At 50.9% G+C, this 16,346-nt stretch overlaps 1 protein-coding gene across 29 annotated transcripts in view; it reads left to right on the forward strand.

The window, feature by feature from the left end:
• The window catches only part of MACF1 (microtubule actin crosslinking factor 1), a 148,542-nt gene that overhangs the window by 62,818 nt on the left and 69,378 nt on the right, over window positions 1-16,346 (forward strand). For 21 of the 29 annotated variants that reach the window (XM_069803044.1, XM_069803066.1, XM_069803047.1 and 18 more), the window contains 15 exons: window positions 45-223; window positions 428-566; window positions 1,056-1,249; window positions 1,426-1,588; window positions 1,894-1,977; window positions 2,086-2,193; window positions 2,837-2,935; window positions 3,115-3,267; window positions 3,376-3,464; window positions 3,918-4,053; window positions 7,192-12,474; window positions 12,970-13,119; window positions 13,541-13,756; window positions 13,863-14,012; window positions 14,797-15,030. In XM_069803044.1, coding sequence (XP_069659145.1) covers window positions 45-223; window positions 428-566; window positions 1,056-1,249; window positions 1,426-1,588; window positions 1,894-1,977; window positions 2,086-2,193; window positions 2,837-2,935; window positions 3,115-3,267; window positions 3,376-3,464; window positions 3,918-4,053; window positions 7,192-12,474; window positions 12,970-13,119; window positions 13,541-13,756; window positions 13,863-14,012; window positions 14,797-15,030 — 7,377 coding nt within the window. Of the gene's footprint in view, window positions 1-44; window positions 224-427; window positions 567-1,055; window positions 1,250-1,425; window positions 1,589-1,893; window positions 1,978-2,085; window positions 2,194-2,382; window positions 2,463-2,836; window positions 2,936-3,114; window positions 3,268-3,375; window positions 3,465-3,917; window positions 4,054-7,191; window positions 12,475-12,969; window positions 13,120-13,540; window positions 13,757-13,862; window positions 14,013-14,796; window positions 15,031-16,346 lie in introns of those variants that run through there. The other 8 variants (XM_069803061.1, XM_069803062.1, XM_069803065.1 and 5 more) reach the window with 3 other exon arrangements.

Below are 16,346 nucleotides of genomic sequence, written 5' to 3' on the forward strand. Positions count from 1 at the left end.
CCTGCTTGGGCTTTCCTTTCATATTCTTTCCCTTCCTCCCACAGCGCATGCAGGAGGATCTGCAACGGCTGCAATCGGACCTGCGGTTTGTTTCTGAGAGATGCTACAGCTTCCTCGACAAGGCGCCCGCGGGGTCCAGCACACCCCACTTGCGTTCTGAACTTGACTTAGTGGTGAACAAGATGGACCAGATGTATGGGCTGTCTTCCATCTACCTGGACAAGTGAGTCGGGATGTGCCTCGGTTCCCAAATACCATTTTGAATCTGCCCAGTTCTGCTAAAGACCTTTCTTCTGGCCCTCTAATGCACCTTGCACTGGACCATAACTGAGCTCCATCCCTCTGCGGCACATGGTGCAAACAGCCTCGTCATCAAGAGGATCTCTGCCAAATTTTGGATGTCATTGTGCTGTCTCTGATTTGCCAGGTTGAAGACGGTTGATGTTATTATTCGTAACACCCAAGGAGCAGAATCTCTGGTCAAAGGCTATGAGGTTAAGCTGAGCCAAGAGGAGGCAGTCCCTGCCGACCTGGCAGCTATTCAGTCCCACAGAACGGCGTTACAGGTTGGTGCTGTTCATTTCCCAAGGTGGGCTTGCAGAAACCGGCCAACGCTTTGGCGTTTGTCAAGCAGGGTCCTTCCCTTTCTCTGCTGAATTTGTACTGTATGCCATATTTCTTGCCTCGACATAGCTGCCGGGAGGATTTTGTGCTGCTTATGTGATACCTCATTGCTTTGTAAAGGTAAAGGCGCTGCTATGGCTTGTGCTCTGTCTTCTTGTAGGGCACATGCTGGCACATGTGCGCATTTTGGCAGCTCCATGTGCTGTTGCTGTAGGACAGGGCCTGAACCAATCTGACTTGCTCCAAGCTGAGACCATGGTCCCCTCCATTTTGCATCTCCTATAATCAGCCAGTTCTTTGCAGGTTAAGGAGAGTGGGAAGATAAACCCCTTCTCAGGCTTGTCAGCTCCCGGCAGGAGGGCATCTCTGCCTTAATGTGCCATTTGCTTTCCACGACGTTGAACCGGTGCTGTCTCTTGCTGGTTTTGCAGCAATGGCTCGGGGAAGTGAAGGACAAGAGCTCCGTCTTCTCCATGTTGGAGGAGGAGATGGCAAAGGCGAAGGCGGTGGGAGAGCAGCTGTACCGGCTGAGACAAGAGCGCAGCATCGACCTTGAGCGCTATCAGGAGAAGGGAAGCCAGCTGTGGGATCGCTGGCAGCGAGTCTGCACCCAAATTGAGACCCGGTGAGAAACCTCCTGCCTCCTTTCGCAGATTTACTTTCATGCTTCAGCTGAGAGCTTGGGTCAGGCTTGATAGCAGGGACATTTTTCCAGATGGGATTCCCACTGGTGGCTGGGATATCCCTATAGCCTACAGTGGCATTTCGCCCTCCTATGATTTGTCTTGGTTCATCTCTCAGCCACGCGGAGCTGGAGAGCATCCAGGAGGTGCTGAGTGATTACCGGCAGTGCCACAGTGCCCTAATCCAGTGGATTGAGGAGATCACGGTCCAGCAGGAGCTGATGAAGCCTGGGCAGGCAGAGGACAGCCGGGTGCTGTCGGAGCAGCTGAGCCAGCAAACGGTAAGGCAGGATCTCGTCATGTCTCGATAGCGCAGTCGCTGCAGTGACCGTGTCACTTCTTTTACTAAAATCTTTTCATCTGTGAGCTTGAATATATGAAACGCAGCGGGGAAGAGGCTGCAGGCCTGAGCTGGGTGTCTCAGAAGTGGAGAAACTGCTTAGCTTGAGGTGGAGATGAGGTCTTGCGTGAAAAAATAGAAGAGTGTAAAGACTTTACCCAGAAGGGGAGGGATGCAGACTGAAATTCAGTTCACCTCTCATGGTAGCTGTCCAGACAACCATTTTTTCTTTGAATTTTATTGAAGGCTTTGGCTGCAGAAATTGAGAAAAATCAAGCCAAACTGGACCAGTGTCAGAAATTCTCCCAGCAATATTCAGCTGCCGTCAAGGTATGGGTCCCCTCCTGCACCTAGATAAGGCTGGCTGGGCAGAAACAGCCCCAGCACAGTCTGCATCTCGCGTGCTCCATGACTCTTCACCCCTGGTTGCATTTGCAGGACTACGAGTTGCAGCTCATGACGTACAGGGCGTTTGTCGAGTCGCAGCAGAAGTCTCCCATGAAACGCCGGCGCATGCTCTCGTCCTCGGATGCCATCACACAGGAGGTAGGAGCGCAGCCGCCCGCCCGACCTTGCGAGGGAGAAATTACGGCCGGGGGGTTCTTCGACGCCAAGCAAACCCCCGAGCAGCCTCTGTGAAATAGGCTCCTTTCTGCTGAACTCTCTTGTATACATAAAGTTTCCACCCTCGCTGTTTTTTCCAATAGCCAGAGAGGATGGCTTAGTGCTCTAAGCACCAGGTATGAAATACCTAGACTCCTGGGAACCCCTGGGTCAAATCCAGCAGGGTCGGCTCAGCCCTTCAGCCTTGCGAGGTAAATAACCAGAGCGCCATGCAGCATTACTGTGTGTGGATCTTTGGGATGAGACCTTTAGGGACCTGAGGTCCTGTCTGCTCCATGTGGATATTAAAGATCCCAGTAGCCCTCTTGTAAGAGTTGAGCATCTGCCCCAGTGTCCGTGACCGGAGTCTCCCCTTCGCTCCAGTGTTGTGCAGCATGCCGTGTGTGGCCACAACCCTCCCTGTCAGACTTGCTGCATTTCATTGATGCCGTACCGGGTCTGCGAGGTGCCTGGGGGGCTTCCCAAGCGAGAGATGGTGCATCCATGTCATGTACTATAAAGTACGTCGCTCTGGATCCGCCGGTCCTGACTGATGCGTCCCATTTCCCCCTCTCTCCCTTTGCAGTTCATGGATTTGCGGACTCGCTATACAGCTCTGGTGACGTTAACCACACAGCACGTGAAGTACATCAGCGATGCTCTCCGGCGGCTGGAGGAGGAGGAGGTAAGGGTGTTGTACAGAACTGAACTTCATTAAAAATGTGCAGGCTCATTTCCTAGCACCCCCGAGGTTGCTGCTCCATGTTGAGGTTACATCTCGGGCACTGCTCCTGAGACCCTCTCTGCCTTTGGAAATCTGGGACCCCTTTGACGTGGTTATCTTCCTCCCTCCTCTGTTTGCAGAAAGTAGTGGAAGAGGAGAAGCAAGAGCATGTGGACAAGGTAAAGGAACTCCTGGGCTGGGCCCTGGGCTTGAAGCAGAGCGTGCAAGGCAGGACAGCTGCTGCTGGGAGCAGAGAGCTGGGTGACATCGAGAAATCCATCTCAGAGCAGCAGGTAAACTGGGGGCAACCATCAGACAGCTTGTTTAACTTCTGCTCTTTTTCCACAGCTGAATTAAGCTTCTTTGTTTTGTTTTGTTTTGTTTTTTTTTACCCCCAATAGGCCCTGAACGAGGAGCTAGCTGCGAAGAAGGAGCAGATCTCTGAGGCCATCAAAACTTCACAAATCTTCCTGGCAAAACACAGCCACAAGTGAGTGTGGCCTGAGGAGGGGACAGGCAGGGAGAGAAGTGGGGGGAGATGACAAACCTTAGAGCTGGTGCTGGTGGGGTCGTGTCCCTGGGGTCCGGTGCCCAACTCCCGTTAAAAACAGTGATGAGTTGCACATGACAGTTGTCGTCTTTCTTATCTGCAACAAGAGCTATGAAATATGCAAGCCATTTATGCTGTTGGGACAATATTAATCCCCTTTAGTAGTGATCCAGCCCTGCACATTTGGGGATTTGATCGTTACGATGCAGGTCAGCCTTTGCTGAGCACAATTACCCTTGCTGGTTTTAGCTGAGCTGGGTAAGGAGTAGGGCAGTAGGAAGAGGGGACTCGTGGTGAGTTTGGCCTTTTCCTTCACCAGAAGAACATGTTAATTCTGCAGAGTGGGAGCTGGTTTGTGCAGTTTCCCTGAGAGATTTCCGCTTCCCCTTGCAGGCTTTCCCATCCGGAGAAGGAACAGATTTCTGCTCAGATCAGTGCCCTCAAGGAGACATACCAGGCTCTCTGCAGCGACTCCACGGAGCAGCTCCAGCAGCTCCAGAGCCAGCTCGCTCAGGAGACGGAGCACAAGGTACTGGTCCCTGCTCGGTCCCGTGGCTGCATGGACACGGGGCACTTCTCAGGGTGTGAAAAAGGTTTTGCTTGGTTGCGTGTCTCATGGCCACCAGCCACTCATTGCTGCAGCCCGTCAACTTTCTTACTTGCACATGATTGCCCTCCCTTCTCTTCTGTCCATCCGTCACCCGAAGCATCCAGGCTGGGGTGGTCTCGGGATGCCAAGCAGGAGCCGTTTATCTGCTGCCTTCCAGGTCAATGGAAGAGTTGCCCTTTGCAAAGGTTTTCATCAGAGCTCTGCCCAGTGCACAAGGGTTGGCTTGTTCACGCTTGGTGGGCAAGGATGTAGATGGACATCTGTCCTGGAAACGGTCCCCTTAGCAAATCTGTGTCCTCTGAGGAATGCCCTCTCAGTGCTTTAACCGCAGAGGGCTCCTTCTCACAGGCTGCCTGTGTGCAGGAGACGCAAGAAGGTGGGTTTCTGCAGCAGGGCATTTGCCCATGCCATCTTGTGTATGTCAGGGCCTGGCGAGAGGTTTGTCTCAGCTGCGGCTGAATGAAGTTGCTCTTCCCAGTGGAAGGCGACTGCATCGTCCAGGCCCTCAGCTGACCTGGGAGACCTTCACGACCCGTAGCTGGACCCATTCCCTGTTCACATCCACCAGCACTCCTGTCAGTCCCCGTCCTTGTTTTGCTGGGTAGGGAGGGCTGAAAGCGCATCCTTATTGCCTCCGTTATGAGCTGTCTTCGGTCATTCACAGATATACGTGTACGTGTTATATAAGTGTATATACATGTGTCGATGGATATATTTGTGTGTTTGCTTGCTGGCTCCCTGTACTCTGAAGCAACGGCCCGCTCAGATCTGGACGTGTGACGCAGGTTTTGGCTGTTGGGTCCGTGAGTGAAGCCCTGTTCGAGCCGCTTGCGGGAAGAGGGCGACGGGGCTGCTTGTTTGAAATCTGCCTGTCCAGCTTTCACCTAAACACATAGTGTTTCTCTCCAAATTGGACTTTATAGCACATTTCAGGTGTCTTAGTGCAGCAAACGCTTTCTATTGCAAGCTCTTTAGCCCTCATGCTGGCAGCAGAAAGCTAACGGTGAGCAAACCGACTTGTTAGTCGTCACTAAGCCATCACGACTTTGATGCTTCTGCTGCTGCTGCCAGGAGAGCAGCTGAGAGCAGCCTGCCCATGGAAAGGATGCTTTTTCCTTTCCCTTTTCCTCCCTCCTGGGCAGGAAAATTACTTTTGAGCAAAAGCCTTCTCCAGGGCTTGCTGGGCTGTTTTTATGCAGCATGAGCACGCTTTGGGGCTCAGGCTAGAACAGTTTTCACTCAAGCTCTCGACAAAGCCCAGGAAACAAAATGAGAGATGGCAGTGGGGCTTCACCGTAGATCCCCGTCTACGAGATGATCCCTGTGGCTCTTGTGCGGTGCAGTTGCTTCACTGTAGAGGGAGCATGAGGAACTCTTAACATTTGCTTGCTGGAAACATCCAACTGTCAGAGAGAAGTTATAAAAGACAAAAATGCAAAGCAGAACGCGCTAAATTGAGCATGATGTGTCCCTGTACAGTTTGTGTTTCATGTCAACTGTTTTTAAGATTAACTGACATCCTTGCTTACAAGTTTAACTAACCCTCCGGGATTTAAACAAACAAAACACACAAAGTGAAAGAGGACGACCTGTGTGTGGGGTTCTTTTTGCAAACAAAACAGTCGCATGCTGGACGCTAACACCAAGCTTTACACTGTGTGTGATACGGCTGAACTGCTCCATAAGGCTCTGTCTTTAACTGCTCAAGGCACACCCTGCAACTCGGGTAAGTAAAAGCCTTTTACCCCCCTCCCTCCCATCTCCTTTTTTTATCTTTCTCTTTTTCCCCCCCCTCCTCTTCTCTGTCTTTCCACGGCTTGTTCATCTCCGAACGTGCATGTCAGAGTCTGGCAATGATGGTGGAGAGCTTAGGTTTTTCCAGCCGGCTCACCGTGTCTCCACAGCAGAAGGCAGCGGGGGGGGATCTGCAAACCAGCGTGGTGGAGGCTGCATCCTCTGCTGTGCCATAACTGAGCTGTGCCGCAGCTACAAACACCCCCAGCCACCTGTGCTGTTAGACTCACTCATAAAAAAAATAAATCAGAGCGTGTTGGGGGTGCAAAAGGAATTCATTCCACAATCCCAATTCCCTCCACCGCATCCCCACAAAAATCTTTTAGTGCTTGGACCAACCTTATACCCAACCAGTGGGACTGGGAGAAACCCAAATGTCCAAAGAGCTGTTACTCTATCATCTTAATTATTACCCTCCCTGTGGGGATACCAGCAAGAAGAGAAAAGCCCCTCCAGAAACACCAAAGTAGATGGCCTGTTCCCAGTCTGTCACTGTTTCCATACTGGGACCTCCAACTTCTTACATTTCTCCCCTTGCTCTGTCTGAAAAGCATGGCTACTTCGAGGTGCTGGAGCTGGGCAGAGCGGGTGCCGGTGGTCGTGCTCGGGGAGCTGCCCTGCATGCAGCGCTCCTGCCCTAATGCATGGCCGGTCTGCGTGGCTGGGGAGCTGCTCCATGGCACAGGGGTCTGTGGTGCTCGCCGTTTGTCCTGGCGTTTGAGATCTGCTTGGGGAAGGGCAGGATTTAGAGCATGGCAGGAGTCAGTGTGGAAGCTGCGCTGGAGAGATTCCTAGATACTCTGAAGTGGACGTCTTTGGGGTTTTTTTCTCCTCTGTGATTACACAGTGGGATTTGCGTTGTCTTTACTTTTTAAAACTGGAGTTATTGAACGGCTTTGGTGTGCTTGTTGGTCTCCTTCCCTCTGTTTCTCCATGGAGCATTAGGAGCACTTCTGGGTTTTGCTGCTTGCTGCTTTGCTACGTTACTGTTGGTGGATGTTGGAAGCATCTCACTGCTGCCCTGGGTGATGGACTAGATGAGCATTAAAACTTGCTGGCAACGTGCAAGCTGGCAAATGCACCAATATGCGTGCTGTAATGCCTTTGGAGTTGCATTTCAAACACTTTGGGACTCACTTTCTAGCCTGTTTAGGGTTTTTGAACTTTTTTTTGGAAAGTGAGACCTCCCTGGAATTCATGCAATCTGAGTGCTAGAAATGCTTGAATTTGATTTAATTCTTTTTCCTTCTCTTTCTATTCTAGGGCAGCGAAGCAGTGGCAGGAGTGATCGATCTTGGTACGGTAGAAATATTCCCTGTCTTTGGTGCCATGCAGAGAGGTCTTATAGATCAGGACACTGGCCTTGTCCTCTTGGAGGCCCAGGTTATCACATCTGACTTAGTTGTTCCAGAGACCAATGAGAAACTCTCTTTGAAGAAAGGTCTGGCAAGAAATATCATCGATCTCAGGACATTCCAGGTGCTGCAGGAGTTGAAGGATGCTCTCCACCAGGTGGAAGAAGTCAGCTGTGAAGGGAGGCAGGTCCTACCTGTTGTTGCTGCGATAGAAGAGGGGAGGATCAGTGAGAGCATCGGGCTGAAGATTCTTGAAGCTGAGCTCGTTACTGGGGGCTTTAAAGTCCATCAGGGCAGAATTAGCATGGAGACAGCGGTGCAAGAAAGGCTCCTTACCCCCCAGCTTTATTCCAGACTTCTCTCTCACCTGGAGGGTGGCAAGGATTTGATTGACCCCAACACTGCTGAGAAAATCAGTCTGCTCGAGCTCATGCACCGATGCATCATCCACCAAGAGACTGGACTGAGGCTGCTTCCAGTCAAGCAGCTGGCGGGTGGGATGGTGAGCTTGAAATCAGGCAGAAAAGTCAGCATCTTCCGTGCTGTGCAGGAAGGGCTGATAGACAGGCAGGTAACGGTCAGGTTGCTGGAAGCCCACCTCTTTGCTGGTGGCATTGTGGACCCCAGGACAGGGCACAGGCTGACTGTGGACGAGGCCGTGAGACATAATTTAATTGACCAGGATTTGGCATGCACGCTTCTTATCCGGCAGCTTCAGACAGGTGGCATCATCGATACAGTCACGGGAGAGAGACTGACAATTGATGAAGCTGTAAGGAAAGAGTTGGTAGCACCAAGGATTGCGTTGGTGGTCCTGGAATCCCTCTGGTCCTTCATGGGGCTCCTGTGGCCAGAGACGGGGGAGATCGTCCCAGTTGCAGATGCTTTAGATCAAGGAATCCTGTCTACAGAGATGGTTTACAAGATTCTCAGCAAGAGGCAACTCATTAAGGCTATCTTTATACCAGAAACCACTGAGGTGTTGTCCTGGAAGAAAGCAGTTGAACATGGCATCTTGGAGAGAGATGTGGCGAAGAAGCTGAAATCAACAGTCATACCTGATGTCATGGCCAGCGTGCAGCTTGCTGGCTCTCCAAACCGAAGCAGGCATGGCCAGAGCAATTCTGGAAGGAGTCCCACAGGTCACAAAGAGCAAAGTGACCCTCTGCTAAGGAGTGATGACGAAAGGCTGATGTTCCACTTGATGACCCACAGCTACATCAACATCCATGATGGCCAGAAGCTGCTCTTAGTGGACGGAGAGTTGAACAATCTCACTAAAGCCCTCATCCGAACCCAAGAAAATGGATCCTGTGCAGACACGTTGGAAGGTAGTGAAGGCTTTGAGGAGACAAAGGCAGATGCAGCTCTTGAAAGAGAGCCTTGCAATGGCTTGGCTTTGCAGCAGCTTGAGTTTCAATTTGCTCCTTCAAAAGAACAAAGAGAAAAGGTCTTGCCACCCAGAGCTTTGGAGAATGGGGAGGTGGTGATGGGACCTGAAGGCCTCCTGTTGGAGGATGCAGAAGATATCCTGCTTGTGGAGGAGCAAGAGCAGATTCATACCAAACAGGCTACCATGAAGAGTGAAACTGATGCTGAATTTGGAAGAGAGCAAGTAGCTTCTACAAGCAAGGGCAAACATCAGGTAAAATTATCAATGCCAGGATGTCCCGGCGACCTTGGTAGCGGATTCAGAGAAACAGAGGAAACGATGGTTAGGGCAGAAGAAGAGTCCAAGCCTACTACAGTAGATGGAGTGGAAAGTATCGAAGACCAGAAGAGGGCATCAGAGAGTGGGACAGTTGTTGTGAAAAGTGAAATCTGCATCTCCATGGATGTTTCAGAAAGTAGAGAGAGACTGGAAATCATGGCAGAGAAGCCTGAGGGTGGGGAGAAACCTGAACTAGAGGCAGAGGATGTTAGAGAGATTTATTTGCTAAACGAGGAAACAATTGAGAATGGCATGCTGGGAGGAGAGGAGGTTGTGCTCCCTAAAACTGGAGAGGCAGAGCAAACAGAGAGGCAAAGTGAAAACATTGAAAGTGTATTGGAAGTACAAGAAGAAGGGGAAGAAGTATTAGATTATGAGTGTGTTGATGAAAATTCCCTGCCAGCTCCTGCAGAGCAGGAAGCGGAGGACACTTTGGAAATGCTGTTGACGCAGCTCCAAAGCGGTGGCATAATCCACGAGCAGACAGGGAAGACTCTTCTCCTAAATGAAGCAGTAGCCCATGGAGTGGTGCCCAGCCACACAGCAGTGAAACTCATGGAGAAAATGAAGATGTTCAGTGGTTTCTTTGACTCTCATACATGTGAATCATTAACCACTGAGGACGTCATTGAAGAAGGTCTGATGGATGAGAACCTTCTCCAGAAGGTGCTCGCATCTGACAAAGCAATAAGTGGCGTTCTTGACCCAGGCAATAACTTTGTCTACTCTGTCAAGGATGCCGCTGCAGTTGGTCTTCTGGACAAGGAAACGGCAGTGAGGATCTTGGAAGGGCAAGTGGTTACTGGAGGGATTGTTGACTTGAAACGTGGCAAAAAAATATCAGTCACTTTGGCTTCAAATCTGGGCCTGATAGAGCCAACAAGTCAGAAAGAGCTGGTCAAGCTGGAGAAGGCTTCCAAAGGGAAAGGCACTGATGAGGTGACCAGACAGAAGCTCATTAGCTTACAGGCTGAGACCACTGGAATTGTGGATCCTAAAACCAAGCAGCCTTTGACTGTTGCACAGTCTGTTGAAAAAGGGCTCCTGAAAAAGGAAAAAGCTTTTCAGCTCTTGACCAAGCAGATTGCTGATGGAGGAATCATCCATCACGTGTCTGGAATGAGGCTTTCGGTAAACAACGCAATGAAACATGGTTTGATTGATCAAGACATATGTAACGAGCTCACGAAAGCTGAAAGCGTGTGCCTGCAGGACTACATTCATCCAGTTACAAAGGAGAAACTGCCCTTGCCCCAGGCAGTATCTTTAGGGCTCATTAGTCCGGCCTTCCAGAGGAAAGTGCAAGAAATCCAGGCTGGGAGTGGAAGCATTTTTGATCCTGCTTCTGGCCAGAGACTGGCACTCTGTCAAGCGGTAAAGGAGGGCTTGCTGCCCGAGCAGGTTATGGAGAAAGTCCTGTCATCTTCAGAAATGAAAGAAGGAATTGTAGATCCCGAGACCTGCATGATCGTTCCCTACTCAGAGTTCCTAAAGAAGTGTAAAATCGACATTGAATCTGGCCAGAGGTATCTGGAGGTCCATCCCTTCAGAGCCATCAAGGATGAGGTGACGGGGAACAAGCTTACGTGCGCCGAGGCGGTGAGGCTGGGGAAGGTGGACCCTCTGCCCACTCTGCGGTTGCTGCAGGCTCAGGCAGACAGCGGGGGGGTCGTGGAGGGGACCGTCAGCAAGAGGCTTTCCCTGAGGGCTGCTGTGGAGCAAGGACTGCTGGATGAGCAGATGGCCAAACTCATCGCCACCAACCAGATGAGGACCGGGGGAATTGTTGAGGCTAGCAGTGGGAAAAGGTTGAGTTTAAAGGAAGCAGTTGAAAAAGAACTGATTAGCCAAAAATTAGCTGCCGGTCTTCGGGAGGCACAAATATCCGAAGACAAATATGGTTCTGAGATCTGCAAAGTAGACAAACCCCACCTTTTCCAGGAAAAAATGGAAAAACTATCTCCAAAAGATGAAGATGTCATTGTCTCTGCTAGTGCTTCTAAGAAGTCTGAAGGTGCTGAGCACAAAGCTGAATCTGAAGCCATGAGCTACAACGCGGCTGGAGGTGCAGCCGCTGCCACCGAGAGATTCCCAGTGACGCCGACAGAAGGGAAATCAAAACCTCAAGAAACTTCAGAGGATGGTGTAACACATCATCCCCAAGGAAAGGTTGAACTGACTCCAGAATACCCCTCGGTATTAGGTACAACATCACTCCCTGAAGAGATGGTGGTAGTGAGGGCTATGGAAAGTGGGATAGCAAAAAGCAGCTCCCGAGTGAGAGCAGCTTGGGGAAAGGAATCATGGAGAGAAGAAGCAGATCAAGGGACAGAGAAAGTGAAGGGATTGGGATTGGAGAAAGAGCAGTTGTTCTTGGACATGGAGGTGCTTCGCAGTGCAGAGGATAGTGAGGAGAGGAGGAGGAGGAGGGGGTTTGTAAGTGCAGAGGGAGTTGTGGCAGGTGAAGAAGGTGCAGAAGGTGAGCAAGGAGAGCGAGCGGGCAGCCTCGATGGGGTAACACCGGCAGCCCCAAGGGAATCTGTTACAGTGGGCCAAGGGAAGGGAGAGATGGGTCCTACAGAGTCTGGAGAGCCCCCTGAGATTGGCATCCCTATGAAGCCTGCAGGAGATGAGCTTGCAGTTAAAAAAACTGTCAAGCACATCGAAGAAGAAACCCTGAGACTGGGTGCAGAAGGTCCAGTTGATCAAGCAAAACCAAGTGAAACTGAGGTAAAACCTACCCAAAAACAGAAAAGCAAGAAAAAGAAAGCAAAGCAGACTGGTATCCCAGGGGACAGTGCTCAGCTGGAGAAATCTTCTGCAGAAAAGCAGTCCCTTCCTTTTCTGATTTCCAAAGAAATTCCAGGGGAAAAGAGGGAGGAGGACTTTGTCTCAAGCATGCCAGAACCAAAACATGAAACCACCACCAAGATTACTGCTGGGTTGGCAAGAGACACAGCCAAGCACAGGGGGAGCAGCAGGGATGAAAAAGAAAAGAAAACAATTTCTGAGAAAGATAAAGAAAACCTCGCTGGGCATCAGGTGTTCCCTGTCCCCCCAGGACAAGGAGAAGCTCAAGAGGTGATGAAAGGTGGGATCAGAAATGGTCAGGGTTCCTCGATAGCGTTGAGCCTGGAGGAGAGGATGACCCAGGAAGACACCAAGGTGGAAACCACCAGTGATGTGTCCATTGTAGCTCCTGCAGCAGACGAACTGCCCGATGAATTAATTATCAGAGAGGAACCCAGAGAAGTTCAGGAAACCTCTGCAGTCCTTGAGCTCGGAGAAGAGGCACGGCAAGAGCAAACAGTGGAGATCAGCACAGGCGAAGGAGGTGCCCCTCTTCCCCCAAAATCCCAAGGAGAAGCACCCCAGGACAGGACCAGGCAGCCGGGTCCTGGCGATCGGGGCTTGCTCTTACCTGTGATAGTGGAGGGGGAGCTGCTGGAAACATCGAGGGAATCCACGAGACCAGCCCAGGTAAATTGATGCTTTTTGCTATTTTGACATTTTTTTAATGAGCTATTTGTGTGTGCTTAATGTCAAATCTGTCCAAGATCCTCAGCACAGAGGACAGCCAGAACAAGAGGAGTGAATGTTTGAGCTTGATGTTGCAGTATCAGCTGCAATGGATTTGGCAAAGGACCCAGTGATGTATGACTGAAAACACTCAAGGCTTAGTTGTGGCTTCTTTTAGCTAGAGCATTGCTTATAAATGACTAATAAGTAAGATGCTTTTTTGGCACTTTTACTGTAACACCAGAGATCTCTTGCCATTTATAAGCTTATGTTGGAAAAAGAGTTGTGTGTTTTATTTTTCCTGTAGTAAATCTTGTAGATAAGGCTAGTGAGTGGAAAGTCCCTGAAATGGAATGTTATTAACAGATTTCTTCTTTGAAAAGAAGAATAACATATAATCCTTTGTTTTCTTTTCTGTCTAAATCTGAGGTTTTGTTTTACTGTTTGATTCTGTAGATCATGTTCAGCAAGAAGATGTGTCTGGAGCACGATGAGAAGCTGGTATCGTATCTCTCCATGCTCCGAGACATCGAGATGAGAATCAAACGGGTGCAGCCGGCGGAGCAGAATTTGGCAGCCCTGCATGACCTGCTGCAGCAGGCGGAGGTGAGAGAGGCTGGGCCAGGCTTGGCTGGTGTTAGGCAGGACAGAGCTCGTCCCTCCTCTCCCCAGCTTCATGTACAGCCCTTGCACCTCCTCCCTGCTTCTGGGAGCCAGCCAGGGAGGTTAGTCTCAGGTTTAACAGGCATTTGTATGCAAACCCCATCCCTCCCCGCTCTGGCACTGCCTCTGGCTCACCTTCTTCTCCCTGCTTAGACAATAACCTAAGCTTGGCTGAAATGAGTTTTACAGCCTGGAGAAAGACAGGCGAGTGCTGGCAGCTGCGTGGGGCTGGAGGGATAGCAATGAATCTTTCTAGCAGATAGATGCAGTGTTTGGAACTGGGTCTCCAAAACCTTTCCTCAGTATTGGCAGTGGGAAGATGAAGTCACTGTATCTTAGACATAACGGTGCTGTCTTGCCTCAGGCCCTGGGCGCTGAGCTGCAGGAGCTGAGCTTCTCAGTGAATCAGGAGTTGGATGCCGTGAAGTGGATTGTGGCCAACCCCCCCGAAGAAGTCCCTGAGCAATTACTGAAGGCTTTGGAGAAGGATGCCAAGAACCTCCAGAAGTCTCTGAGCTCTGCGAGTGATGTCCTGGAGTCCCGGCTGCAAAACCTTCGCGGGGCAGCAGAAACCAAAAAGGTAGAGCTGGCAATTGCCTCTGCTGCCTGCTGCCCCCCTAGCATCCCAAAGCTCCTTCCCTGGAGCGCTCTGTTCCTTCTTCAAATGATGCATTTCTGTTTTTAAGGCTAAAATCCTGGCACATCACGAGACTCTTCAGGGCAAACTCCAGGAGCTACTGAGCTGGGTCTCTGGCACTGCAGAGTCGCTGGACGGCAGCGATTACCACCATGCCACCGATGCGAACAGCTTGAGTCGCTGCCTCCAGCACTACAAGGTAACCATGGCAATGCCCCTAATCCTTCTGGCTGATGAAGTTGCTGTCCTCTGTGCGGAGGAGAAGCTTTTAATCCTGCTTCCCTCCTGGAGCCTTGGTGGGTTTGCCCTTATCCTTTGTTGCAGGAGGAGCAACAATATTGTACTTGCTCCAAAGTCATTAATTTCCACAATATACAAACCATCTGCTTTGGCTGTTTGGGGAACATGCTCAAATGCAGGTGTGTGGTGCGGGCTGACAAACTGGGAGGGATTCCCTTCAGGCTTTGCGATGTTGAGGAGAGAGCTGCTTCCTCCGTGGGGGCTCTGAGAGCCCCCTCCATCACACCTGCCCCGGTCTCCATCGACTGTACGAGGAGCCCAGGCTTAGCTCTCAAGATTTGGTCAGTTCAGCATCTCCTGTTTGCTGGTAACACCTTGGTGTTGAAGTCAGGGGATTGAAGGCTTTGAGAGCTGATGGTGGCACACAGAGTCACCATGGACTGGACAGGGCTGCTGGCACCTCCAGGTCTGGGTCGTCTTCAGACCCGAGGGCAGCCCTACCCGCATGGTCCAAGCAACCTCTTGACGAGGTGCTGGAGGCCTGGTGCAGAGGAGCGTTGGAAGATTGCTGCAGTGAGATGCTGTCACCTCAATGCCGAGTGTGCTTTTGGGAGCATTTGGAGTTTCTGGAATATATTGTTCTTTTTTCTGGGTGCACACCACTGTCTGTCCGTGTGTCTCGTCTGAAGCTGGCAGTGCAGGAAAGTTCATTTTGCCTGACAGGTCTTTTCTCTCCCATTCAGGAGCTGAAAGAGCCCCTTGCTGACACCAAATCTCAGCTTGATGCCACTGCTTTTGACATCCAGTTCCTTATCTCTGAGCATGCCCAGGACTTAACCCCTCAGCAGAGCAGGCAGCTGCTGAGGCTGCTCAATGAGCTGCAGAAGGCTTTTCGGGACCTGTCGGAGCGTGTGACGGCTCAGGTGGAGGTCCTGCAGGTCTGTCTCCAGCAAGTGGAGCAGACGGATCAGGTGAAGGTTGTGAGACATCTGCTTCCTGGCTGCAGTTTGCTCACTGAAGCGCTTCCCGGCCACAAGAACGTGCGCCGAGACACCTCGTATTTGGGATTTCTTATGCATGCCACTCACAGTTTATGACTTCTCATTGCACATCATGAGCTTCCTCTAAAGTCTTTCTTCTTCCTACCATGTAACTCCCGGGTGGAAAGTCGCTTTCCTCCCAAAAGATGGAGCCCTGCCGAGGTGTGGGTAGCACAGGCGGGCAGTCCTCTGCTAGACATCAAGTTGCTTTGGGCTGGGTGGAATAATCCCTGGTCTCTGTAACCCCACCAGAAAATCCCCATGCAGAGGGGCCACCACAGACACCTGGCAGTTTTAATGTCTTATTTCCACTGCACAGGTCAGGTATTGCTGTCCCAGAGAAACAGCTGATGATGTATCAAGGCAGCAGGCAGCTGCAAAAGCAAGTCCTCAGGTCTCTGCTGCATTGCTGCAGCACCCGTCACTGCATGGATCCTCTTATTCAAGACAGGATTAGTGTGGTTTTTATTAACAATTGCTCCTGTAACTCTTGCCTGTCCTCTCTGGAGTGTGTGTGTATATTAACCAGTTTGCTTTGCTTTTTCAGATTCAGTGTGCGCCCATCCTAACCCAGGAAGAACTCGCTTTGCAGCTGAAGAGCTCTTAAGAAGGCTCTTTCAATTTGCTTCTGTTGTTTATCTTATGACTGGGAGAAACAAGCGCAGTGTTTTGCACAAGTTTGTACATCACCTTGCTGAAATGCCCAGTGAAACTCAAAACCCTTTATCTCCCCTGGGAAAGGGGAACAGAAACGTTGCAGGGACTCTCAGGTCACATCATGCTCAATTGCTCAAACAGGCGCTTCTGTATTGTGCTCTGGCAGTAAAACGGAGGAGCTGGATCAGCTACAGAAACGCTTTCTCTCTCCTGGGCTCCCTCTCCAACCCCAGGATCAAAAAAACAGCCTACTTGGGTTGCGTGGGGCTCCACAGTGGTGCTGCCTGACCTCAGGTTGTTGTTACCTCTCATTAGATGAGTTTCTGCTGCAGTTTCAATGTTTGTAAGCTTGAATGGAAAAGGCACAGAAACTTCTGGCTGAGCTCTCCCGAGAAAGGAGTGCGTGACCTGGAGCGTGGCTCCACGTGGAGCTGAACGGGCTTCTCAAAGAGCAGATTGAGAGAAACCTGCTCGAACGGTGCAAACGTAGAGTGAGCAGCTCCTGCTCGGCAGGGACTCAGCACCTCGGCCCCGTTCCCGCAGCGTGTGAGCCTGAGAGGGAGAGGGAGCACATGGAGAGCCGCAAAAGCCGTTTT

This window comes from Haliaeetus albicilla, chromosome 16 (assembly GCF_947461875.1).
Source record: "Haliaeetus albicilla chromosome 16, bHalAlb1.1, whole genome shotgun sequence".
Taxonomy (NCBI): domain Eukaryota; kingdom Metazoa; phylum Chordata; class Aves; order Accipitriformes; family Accipitridae; genus Haliaeetus; species Haliaeetus albicilla.